This window comes from Stegostoma tigrinum, chromosome 15 (assembly GCF_030684315.1).
Source record: "Stegostoma tigrinum isolate sSteTig4 chromosome 15, sSteTig4.hap1, whole genome shotgun sequence".
Classification (NCBI taxonomy): domain Eukaryota; kingdom Metazoa; phylum Chordata; class Chondrichthyes; order Orectolobiformes; family Stegostomatidae; genus Stegostoma; species Stegostoma tigrinum.
Window position 1 is genome coordinate 34881323 of NC_081368.1, and position 12338 is coordinate 34893660.

General features: G+C 39.5%; 1 protein-coding gene across 3 annotated transcripts; it reads left to right on the plus strand.

Moving 5' to 3' along the window:
• Positions 1-1730: 1730 nt before the first annotated feature.
• Positions 1731-6615, plus strand: c1galt1c1 (C1GALT1-specific chaperone 1). Of its 3 annotated transcripts, XM_048544815.2 has the most exons (3): positions 1807-1998; positions 2085-3071; positions 3641-6615. In XM_048544815.2, exons 1-2 carry the CDS (start codon positions 1897-1899, stop codon positions 3039-3041), a joined length of 1059 nt encoding a protein of 352 aa, XP_048400772.2. In that variant the 5' UTR covers positions 1807-1896; the 3' UTR covers positions 3042-3071; positions 3641-6615. The 3 variants fall into 3 exon arrangements, with proteins under 3 accessions (XP_048400773.2, XP_048400772.2, XP_048400771.2); XM_048544816.2 differs by lacking the exon at positions 1807-1998 and adding an exon at positions 1731-1792 and having other exon boundaries at positions 2085-6615; XM_048544814.2 differs by having other exon boundaries at positions 2085-6615.
• The last annotated feature ends 5723 nt before the right edge of the window (positions 6616-12338 follow it).

Genomic DNA, 12338 nt, shown 5'->3' on the forward strand with positions numbered 1-12338 from the left:
ATAAGACCAATGGGAGCAGGGAGGTGTGATTCTGCAACTCGTAAACTGTATAAGAACGTTTAACATTCTTTGTAAGGCGTGCCTGTCTAGCAGACACCCTTTCTTGCAAGATCGTACAGAATAAAATTGTCTTGTTTCCAAGGCCTTGTCTCAGGCTGAATTTGTGAGCAGGGACTGTTTCTCTCAATGGTGACAAAGCATCACCGAGTCTATGCTTTGTTTCTTCAAATCTAGAGGGAATCACATTGTGAGCAGCGAATACAGTAGTCTAGATTGAGTGAAGTGCACGCGAAGATGCTACGGAGCTGGGTATGGGGGCTGTTGAGAGTGAACGAAGAGTGGAGCAGGGTGTCGTGGAGGGAACAGTCCTTGTGGAAGGCTGTCAAGGGAAGGGAGGGAAATATGTGTCTGATGGTGGCATTCGACTGGAAGTGGCAGCTAATGATCTGGTTGTGAATGCTGGTGGGTTGGTAGGTGAGAACAAGGCGGGACCTATCGCTATTTTGGGAGGAAAGAGAGGACATGCAGGCTTTGTCAACTATGATGCTGGGGAATCCTTGGTTGATGAAGTTAGTGGGCATCTCAAAGGATCCCTTGTTGAAGTTGGCATCATCGGAACAGATGTGACAAAGACGAAGGAACTGAGAGAATGGAACAGTCTTTATAGGAAGCCGGACAAGAGGATATATAGCCAAGGTAACTGTGGGAATCAGCGGGTTTGTGTGGTGAATATTAGTGACCAGCATCTCCCAGGAAATGGAAATGGAAATGTCAAGTAAATGAAGGGAGGAGTCAGAAATGAACCAAGTGAAGTTGAGAGCAGGGTGAAAATTGGAGGCAAAACTGAAACTTTTTCAATTCTGGACGAGAGGGAGAAGCTGCACCAATGATATCATTGGTATACCAGAGAAACTGTTGTGGGTGCTCCATGTGACCCACAAAGAGACAGGGATAGTTGGGGCACCACTCTGATCTGAAGAAAGTGAGAGGAGTTAAAAGAGAAGCTTTTTAGGGTGAGTACAAGCTTGGGTAGGCGAAGGAGGTTGGTGATGGTTGGGGATGGTTCAAGCTTTTGCATCAGGAAGAAGCAGAGAGGCCTGAGACCATCCTGATGGATACATGACGCAATTGCACAGCCATGGTAAAGATGAAGTGGCTGCAGTCGGCAAACGGGAAATTCTGAAACTGACATAACACAACAGAGGAATCGTGGATGTAAGTGGGAAGTGACTGGACAAGGGAATGAAAAAAGGAACAAAAACACAAGTTGCTGGGAAAGCTCAGCAAATCTGTTTTTGTTCCTGATTTACAACATCCGCAGTTCTTTCAGTTTTCGAAGAAGGAAGAACAGTTGGACAGACAAAAGAATTGGAAATGATATGGCTACGAAGGTTAAAATTGTGATCAGAGATAATGAGAACTGCAGATGCTGGAGAATCCGAGATAACAAAGTGTGGAACTGGATGAACACAGCAGGCCAAGCAGCATCTTAAGAGCACAAAAGCTGACGTTTCGGGCCTAGACCCTTCATCAGAAAAGGGGATGGAGAGAGGATTCTGAAATAAATAGGGAGAGAGGGGCAAGGTGGGTAGAAGAGAACAATTTATTGTGTGTGTGTGTGTGTGTCTCTCTCTCTGTCTGTCTGTCTGTCTGTGGCCCTTAGATTTCATGGCCAGCCGAGTCCCAATTGGCAGCGGCCATCTTTGGTACTGGCGGAAGTATTCGTTTGGGCCTGACCCGGAAGTAGGCACGTGGAAGGTTGACGTGTGTTTGCGGTTGGTTTGAGGCGGAGGTGAGTGACTGGGATTTGGGGAAGGGACTGGGGGCTGCAGTAGCTGACGCTGCTTTTATGGGAAGGAGGCGGTGCCCTGTTCTGGCCAGTTTGTTGCCCTGGTGATGGACCCAGCGCTATCTTGGTCACTGTGTCATCCTCGGGACTCGTTCTCACCCGGAGCTTGGGGCTGGCTTTTCACCTCCGCCTGGCTCTTTAAACCAAAGGTTTCTTTACATTTAGATACAACTTAAAAATATATATGTTGACAATTTGTTTTTAGTGACTTTATGTTTTTCCTTCATAATTAAAGGCAAAGATGATAAAAGAAGGCAGTTCATTCATGAAGGGCGTGATGTTGGGTGGAATATTTTGTTTGGTCTTCACCCTTTTTAGTAACGCGAAGCTAGGTGGAGAATCGCAAAGACGCGAACAACACAGCCTCAAAGCTCCCGACAAAGAAGAACTGCTCAAGCTGCCCGAGGCGAAGCGGATGGAACTCAGTCTCACTATCCGTGTTCTTTGTTTGATCACGGTTACACCCAAAGAAATTGGCTACTGGGCCTCTGTAGTACAAACATGGAGCAAACATTGTGATAAAGCTGTCTTTTACAGCCCGGAAACCATAAAAGTCTTTGAATCAGTCAGCCTTGCAACGGAAGATAAATGGATCCAGACCAGAAAAGCTTTCAAGCATGCATATGAGAACTTCAAAGATGAGTATAATTGGTTTTTCCTGGCAGAATCAACTACGTTTGCAATTATTGAAAACCTTAAATTCTTTTTGCTGAATAAAGATCCAGAACAGCCTTTCTATATTGGTCATTCAGTCAAGTCTGGTGATTTGGAGTACGTGGAATTTTCTTCAGGAGTGGTCCTAAGTATAGAAGCATTAGAAAGACTCTATCGGGTTCTTGATGATCCTGTGAAATGCCCAGAAAAGGGGAGTTTGCTGTGGAAGATGTCTGAAGAAAAGGAACTTGCAGTATGTCTGAAGTACACAGGAATTGTTGCTGATAATGCAGAAGATAATGAAGGAAAAGAACTGTTTAATTCAAAAAATATAAATACCCTTGTTGTGGAGGCAATGTCTAATCACCCGAGTGAAGTTGTGGAAGGATGTTGCTCTGATGTAGCCATCACTTTTCATGGACATTCACCTAATCACATGCATGTTCTGATGTATGGTGTTTACAGACTACGACCTTACGGGCATATATTTAACGATGCACTGATTTTCATGCCACCTGTAGACTCTGACAATGATTAAACGCCTCTTCTACTATAGAGACATTGCAAGGTATGAAGTATGAAATCTGAAAAGGAAACACTCCTGTTGTTTAGAGTGCTCTTGTAGTTTTGTAAAATCTCTTACTGTTTCTAACTAAAAATGTGCCTTCAATGTCAAGCCTAAAATGAAGTAACTAACGACTTTGCCAAAAACATTCATGATTATACACCATTTAAGGTTTGCTTAAAGAGCAAGGTTAACCGGAACCAGTTTCAGTTGCTAAATGGCAAAATAGATGGTGCTTGGATTCAGTGAAACATTTTAACAAGCATCAAACATTTTTATAAAATGCTTATGAGAGCTTTGAAAAAGCACTCAGTTGTACAATTGTTTATTATCTCAGACCTGAGTTGTTATTGTGCATTACAAGAGTTAGGGTTAGTGCTGATTAGTTACAGGCATGCCACTGGTAGTTGAGGTGATGATTTCTGAGCATCGTGCAAGAACCGTACTGACTGAATGTTGAACTGCAGAAGTTCAAGAAAAACTTCAGTCGTTCATATGTGTGGATCTGCCATTGTTATTTATGTTAGTTTGGATACTGAGTATTGTATAATGTGACTCAAGTTTTTCTTAAGGTGGATCTGGCCTGTACGTTGAAGTTACAATCTATTACTGTTCGTTTTTTAAAAAAAAGTGCAATGCTGAGGACAGATAGAGTTTAATCACTAGTGTTGATTGGTGTTCGCATATTGGTAAGTGCAATTTAAAGTTCTAACCTGCAAACTTGCTTCATCAATTTAATCTGCCAATTGATCTGTGTAAATTTACTGCTATTTTTCAAAAGTAATTTTCTTTAAATGTGATGTCAGTAACTTTGATTAATGTCTCAGGACTTCGATTTATTTTTTATGCATATATTTTGCAGCTGGTGTGGTTCTGTCACTTGTCTGTGTCAACTTTCATCACACATTGTGCATTGTACTTGCCCCTTATTCTAGACAGTAATAATTATTAAGCAGAATGATGTTCTTGTGAGGAAATATCTAATTTTATGTGGGTTTTTTGACCTTGGTAACATTCATTACTTGAGAAATAACTGTACACTTACAAATATCTGACAAACTAAAACACTTGGTGTTTATAATAGCTTCTGTATTATTAGTAAAATATTGGAAGACACTTCAGGAATGTAATGTAGAAGATTCACTTAACAACAGGAATGTACCTCCTTTGATCTCAGGATGTGCCTATTGGGACCAATTCTCTGGGGATCAACTGAGCAGTAGCTTTGAAAAGATCTTTTGATATAATCACTTGTGCGTGGTTTTGGGGGGGTGGTGGGGCTTGGTGATATTGAGTAATATTATTTATACAATTTCGTGTTTGTCTGAGCAAGGGAATTTTATTTTTACCAAAGATGGATTTTCACTGCACTTGCTGTGATGTTAGTGGATAAAAAAACCCGGTAAATTCCCAGGTTTATTGCACAGGTATGATATTGATCACATTGGACATACTTTTATTTTCCAGTAAATTTGTATCACCAGCAAAAAGTTATATTGATAAGAATATACTAAAATGTAGTTATGAAATAGCATCTGTTCAAACTTTCCTAGTTTTTGTATTGTAATTTTCCTTTACTTGATCTCTGAGTTCAAGTGAATGAGGGTTGAGATCACTTCTGTGCCTCCTACAATGTTCTAAGCTGCACATTTTATTCAAGTATTAGCTATTCAAACATAACCATGCACAATTACTGACTTTAACTACAAATGTGATTATGTAGCTTTTCCTCAGGTTAGTTAACCAGGATATCCAATCTTATTTAGTTGAGGACTCTGCATGTGTCAGAGGTGAACTGCAAATTACCGCATAGAAATTGAATCACTTGTTCGTACAGTCATTAAATACTGAATTATTGAAGTCTCCAAAATAAACATACACTTTACATTGAAACAGAAATTGCTGGAGAAACTCAGCAGGTATGGCAGCATTCTAACAAAGAGGCACTGGACTTGAAACATCAACTCTGCTTTGTCTCCAAAGATGCTGCTGGATCTATTGAGTTTCTCCAGCAATTTCTGTTTTAGTTTCAGATCGCCAACATCCACAGTTCATTGTTTTATTTTACTACACATTGAAGAAGTCCAAAGGCACAATCACAGACAAAACAAATTAAAGCACCACTTATTCATTTTCCTTCTCTGCCATTGTTCTCTCAAACTTCTCTCTTCACTTACCTGCCTATCTCATTTTTATCCATCCCCACCTCTTGTTTCTCCCCCTTCCCTCAAACCTGTATTTCCTTCCCCTAAAAGTGGTCCAATGGTGATAGGGGTGGTCTAGAAGAAACTACAATAAGTCAGGTAGACATCATGCATTTTGGAGAACCAAGGCCACAATCAAAGATAATACTTAGTATATGAATAAACTTAAGGCAATCCAGCAAACTGTTAGAAAAAGCTAGTGTGGTACAGGTAGTGTGCACATTCAAGATACCTTTTCATATTTTGTTAGTCACTGTCATGGTGTTGTGCAGTCCACAAAAGGACCAGGCTAAAAGAGTTTATCAAGTTTTATGAATGTGAGCTTAGTTTAAAGTCAACCATTTTGCCCTATCTATATCATCATTATTCACAGTTAAACAGCAAAGTTGGAAATTTGGAAATAAATGTTTAATTGAGTGGAGCATACCGATTTATCAGCATTGCAAACTGCAGTTGGGGACACAAAACCGAGACTCTCCGTCAATATTCTGGGACGGAGAAGGGTGTAATTACAATACGCCAAGTTTATATCAGCAGTTTTCATTATATACCTGGACAGAGAAATTTGTAATGGAAAATCTTTGGATGAAATTTTGTTGTAGGGTATATAGAAAGGAAGTGTATACAGAGTTTTAATTTAAACATCTATATTAAAGTATGGCTATAGAAGGGGAAGCAATGTTGCTGAGATTAAAGCACTTTAGCATATTGTGAATATCAATTGAATATTTCTTCTCTACATTATTTATGGATTAACTGAGATTCAGTCATAAATTCTAATGTGATTTAGCAGCTATTTTTCTTTCCATGATTTTGAGGAATGGTTTCTCCTAAGCAGATATTTGCCAAGTATGACGTGAGGTAATTATAGCCAATCTGCATATGTGTTGGTGTGCAATCGTTGAATGCAGTGTGTTTGTAAATATTGGACTTGGTCTGTGGACCACATTATTACACCATTAATAACATCCTTTGATGTTTTTCATCTGTTACTCTGATTTCAGCAAAGTGCATGTAGAATTTTCAAACTGTATGTAGAACCAGTCATAAAAATGTATTTGCCTGTCTGACTGTGGATTGTGTCTAGAGAGATCATCTTGATCAGCACAACGAGAGTGAAGTACTATGACTGCAGCTGGTGGTGTTGGTATTGATGCGAGTCATTTGATTTAAGTATCACATTTTGACATCATGTGATGTGTTTTCTTGTAGATTGTTGTTATCAACACTTTAAATAATCCTTGAGAGTCTAATTTTCCTTTCTTGCCCTGACTTTTGTGTTCGTATGCATTTGTATTGAGAAATCCACCTTGTTTTCTATTAAATAATTTAATTGTGTAAATATTGAGTCATTTTGAAAATAATAAATCTAATATGAGCACCTTTTTGAGTGTTTTTTTTAATGTCTGAATGCTAAACTCTGAACTATACACTCTTCAAAATTGAATAAAGTCAGAGTCATAAAGCATGGAAGGAAACCCTTCGGTCCAACCAGTCCATGATGACCATAATTTCAAACTAAACTACTCCCACCTGCCTGCACTTGGTCCATATCCCTCCAAACATTTCTTACTCAGGTACTTAAATAAGTGTATTTTAATATTGTAACTCTACCTGCCCCTGCCACTTCCTATGCAAGTTCATTCCACCCCTGACCTCCTGCTGTTATTAAAAAAGTAGTTGCCACACAAGTCTTTTTTAAATCTTTCTCCTCTCACCTTAAAAATGTGATCCTTAGCCTTGAAAAGGGAAAGGACAAAAGGCAAAAAAAATCCTCTTGTTGAAATAATTTGTTTAATGGGCAATTAAGTACACCTACACCAGCCTGAGTTGCTAATATCCAATGTATAGTAATTTAGTATTCTTGATTGAGACTTTTGCATGTCTAAATCCATTATGTTGGCACATTGTACAGGTTATTTTGAAATTAATCACAAGATCATATTGATGCAATGATACATCATATGTCCCAAGTTTCTTTAGAACCTGAATTTTGTGAATGACTTTTATGAATTTAAAAATTGTTACTTTTGTACTACCAAATGACACAATATTTGTGAAAAAGCACATTTTGTTGAAGTTTTCATCTTGCATGCATCAGGATATTTGTGGAAATTTAAAAGAAAACACCTCTTTACTGGATTGGAGGAGGATGTTGATAGGTTGGCAAGTGGACTTTAATAGAGGTGTTGCCAGGAAGATAATGCCAGTTAATGATGACTGACAATTAACAAACAAGTTTTTGATAAATTTCAAGCAATGGCACAGAAGGAGGCTGCTCACACTGTTTTTGTTTGTTCCATGCTGGAGTTCTATTATAACAACTTGGCTACTTCCACTTCTCACATTAAGTACTTTTTTTCTTGCATTGCTGCTGGATCTTTTAATAGTCACACGAAATTGGTGTTCTCTAGTTCTCAAATTTTCTACTACTTCCAGACAGGACATAATTTTGAACTCTTAAGTCTTCTCTTAACATACTTAAGAGAACAGCCCAAGATTTTGCAATCTATCATTACTACTGACATCTGCCATCTCACACCAATCCTTGTTGTGCACTTGGGTAAGCAGAATAAAAGCATGGACAATTTTATAATTAGGGAGAAAATTCAGAAGTCTGAAGTGCAAAGAGACTTGGGAGTTCTAGACCAAGATTCTCTTAAGGTGTAAACTTGCAGGTTGAGTCAGTAGTCAGGAAGGCAAATGAAATGTTGGCATTTATTTTGAAAAGAGTTTAATATAAAAGCAGGGATGTACTACGGAGTCTTTATAAGGCTCTAGTCAGGCAACTTTTGCAGTATTGTGGGCTGTTTTGGGCCCTATATCTCAGGAAGGATATACTGGGCCTGGACTGGGTTCAGAGGAAATTCACGAGAATGGTCCCAGGAATGATACTCATTGGAGTTTTAGAAGAATGAGGGAGGATCTAATTGAAACTTACAGAATATTGAATGGCCTAGGCAGAGTGGATGTTGGGAAGATGCCTCCCTTGGTAGAAGAGTCTAGGAGCTGAGGGCACAGCCTTAGAGTAAAGGGAAGACCTTTTAGAACAGAGATAAGGACAAATCTCTACAGTCAGAGAGTGATGAATCTATGGAATTTACTGCCACAGAAGTCTGTGGAGGCTGGCTCTTTGTTAACGTTTAAGACTGAGATAGTTAGGTTCTTGATTATCAAGGGGATCAAAGATTACAGGGAGAAAGTGGGAAAATGTGGTTGAGCCATGATTGATGCCGGAATGATCGATGGGCAGAATGGCTTAATTTCTGCTCTTATGTCTTATGGTCTTGCGGTCCTGTGATTCTTTTGTGCAACTTCCTCGGTTTTCTCCACATTGTTCCTTGAATGTTCCTTGAATGTTCTACGATGGTGGGATTCAAACCTGGGTCTCTAATAGTCTAGCAATAATGCCACTAGGCCATCACCTCCTTTTTACACTCATGTTACCAGGTATTCAGGCACTTGTGATCCCTGTAACCCAAGGTTCTATTACATCATCAGCATTATTTCAAGTTAACATGCTCTGCCTGAATGTGTTTCCTTTTCTTAAAATTGTTAGATAAAATGGGTGGAAGTCTACAACTGATTATTTTTGAGAGCTTTTTCTCCTGTGGGCAAAATTGTTAAGTACAACTATTCTGATCCCAGCTGGTGATATTACTGTTCATGTCAGAATACAAAACAAAATCTGGCTTGATAGATCATGTGCTTAAGTTTTGCAAATTGGATAACATGCCAATTAGTCACTAAAACATATGATATTGGCAATTTTAACAATAGAATCCCAGTTTATTACACAAATAAAACAAGTTTCTACATATTTCACAACACCAAATCAACTTTTCAAGTTTTTACATAACTGAATTCTCTCGGTTTCTTTACCTTGGACTCTGGAGAGAGGTTTAAAGGTCCTCCTAAGCTTGCTGATGTGAACCTTCCAGAGTTTGGATGGTTGAGGCATTTTTAGTTCAAAAACTTTGAAGATTTTTACCCAAATTCTCTTGGCTTGGAAGCTCCACAAATTACAACTCTTTGGATAATGGGACTTGCTTCCTGAACAAAAAGCTTGATTCTTCCGATGAGAAATGTTTTACCCTCCTGAGCTAAACAGAACCTCATATTCTGCCTTGGAAGCCGACAACCCAATGGCGACTTTACTTGCTTCAAAATCTCCTTGCCCCCAACCTTATCCCAAGAGCAGCCCCACCCCTCATCCTCACCTCATTTGACCTGTTCGTCTTCTCTCCCAACTATCCGTTCCTCCCACCTCACTGATGAATCGCTGCCATCAACTAGCTACACTCACCTTTTACTAGCTTTGTCCCCACCTCCTTGACCTGTCCCTCTTCTCTCCCAGCCTATCTGCTCCACTATCTACCTGTTCTCACTGCCCCTCTCTTTATTTGAGCCCCCTTCCCCTCTCCCATTTCTGAAGAAGGGTCCCCACCTGAAACATCAGCTTTCCTGCTCCTCTGATGCTACCTGGCCTGTTGTATTCCTCCAGCTATATGCTGTGTAATCTCAGACTCCAGCATCAGCAGTTCTTACTATCTCTGAGCTAAACTTCTGGTTCTTCTGAGATCCTGAACCTTCTGGAGTCAAAACAAAAACTAAGGGCTTTCTGCTCTGTAAACTCAGCAATCTCAAATTTATCTCCATTAACACCACCTGAACACTTGATCGCAGTAATGTGCTTTCCTGGTATTCATGCTATAAGGGCAGTGTTTCTAATGACTTTACTTTGTTACCTCAGATGGATGTGGGACAGTTTTGTGAAGGTTTTTCTTTTAAAAGAATGTGTAGAGCTGGATGAACATAGCAGGCCCCAAGCAACATCAGACGAGCAGGAAGGCTGACATTTCGGGCCTAGACCCTTCTTCAGAAAATCATCTATCTGCTTGTATTTTAAACTCCAAATTCCAGAATATAAAGATCTTTTCCTTAAATGTATTTTTGATGGTGGACTGAAATGAGTAAAGAATGGTTTTAAAAGACAAGGATTGGTAAAGGATCAGTTCTCGCTTTTAAAAACAAGTTAGTTGACACTCTTTGTAAGCTCCATTTACATAGCTGTTGGCTCAAGCAGTGGGAAAAGCCAAGTTACAAATAAACCTGAATAAGGGGCCAGTATGTAAATGGACATTTATTTAACACAGGCAGCTGATTAGCCTGTGAAATGTTGATGAGTTGATGATGACAAAGGCCTCCTGCCTGCCCACGACAATGTGATCGACTCCCGGGTTGCTGAACGGTTTCAAGGTATGAATGTTTGGATCAGAAGCCATTGGACCTCTGGAAGGAAAGGAGCTGTTTTTGCTTGTCAGTAGGAAGGATCTCAAGACTGAAGATGGCTTGTTTATTTTCCCTCATCAGTTGCTCCAAGCTGCAACTTGTAAAGGTATCTGATTTATTAAAAATGTGAACTAATCACCTTGTGCATTCTGCAAACAAGCTCAAATATCAAGAGGAGAGTTGAGCAATAGTTCTGATGAGCACAAGGATCATTTCACCAAACTGTACAAGGCATGAACCACCGAACTGCATTCCCAGTCTTCCTTCTGCCCATAAGACTGGAGTTTTTTTTTACTACGTCTGCACCTCTATTTAGGTGGGGAGTTTTTTTAATCGGTTAGGAATTTAACTAGTAGTGTTAAATGTCTATGATTCATAATGGTTTAACCTGTAGCTAAAGCCTACTTATTTGTAACGAATAGTAATTCTTATTAAGTACAGAAACTTGGTCCGTGTTTTCTGTCTATGTGAGTCTAAAATACCAGGTAAATTAAGGAATTCTATGTACTTTTAAAAATGTTTAAACTTTGGTGATGACTCCAGGAATAGTGGGGCTTAAGTCCCAGCATACTATTGCAGTGAAGTGTAACAATTAAGTACATGTATCTTGTATCACAATTGATTGTTTGTCAAACTAGAAGGTAACAAAATTCTAAGGCAATTACAATTGAGAAATTTACCAGCAATCGAAGGTAGAAAATAGAACACAATCTTTACTTAGATTTATTCACAATCTTACAAATAAAAAGCCACCAACAATATCAATAAATGCTCTCTATACTCTGAGTAAAACAAAGTTCACTGAAGAACTACATCTTAAAGTAACCCTAACATTAAGTAACAAGATGGAAATTTTGTAAATTAAAATATCTACATTGGTGGAGATGACGCATTCCGAAACCGGCAGTCATACAAGGGCACAAGCAAGCTATTGGCCACTGTGTATTCCACATTCAAGGACGGCAGAACATGAAGTACTTACAAAAGAAGAGTAGGTGGTCAGGATGATCAGCATGCACCCATTCTCCAGATTGCCTATTAGCTGGACCTGTTACTGTGCATCTTGAACAAACCCAAGTAAATTGACAAGATCTTCTGATCCACAAGTCTCACCCTTCTGAGAGTGGGGCTGAAGTGCAACCAAAACTTTTGAAGCAACATCCTAAAATGTTAACTGGCTTCAACATCACATTTTCATAACAGACCTGGGTAAAATGGCATAAAATGAGGCTGTTTTGGGTGTCATTGTCCCTACTTAATCCTCTTAGAAAGGACTGCTGCATGCAATACTCTCCCTGCTAAATCACTAATGGGGAAAAAGGAGACCCCTTCAATAGGCACCCCCACCTCTCAATTGTGGCATTTCCAGATGGTTGCAAAAATTAGGCAGGGGAATGAGCAGCAGCACTCAAAATAAGAAACCCTTTGGTACAGCGTGGAATGGCACAGTGGGATTTCTGCAAAATGGCTCGGCTTAGGGTGCTGAAGCTCCGTAGTGAAGTTTCAGTACCCTTAAACATCTTACATCTTTGGGTGCTTCATAGAATTGTTACAGTGCAGAAGGAAGCCATTCAGCCCATCATGCCAGCATCATCATTGTACTTTGTGCCAATTTATCAAAATTGATATCCAGTTTTGTCTGAAGGGATAATTGATTGCTTTGGAGAAGATGTGGTCTACTGGTAATGTTACTGGCTTGAACACCGAGAACCCCAGGCTGGGAGATAGTAGGAACTGCCGATGCTGGAGTCAGAGATAGTGAGATGTGGAGCTG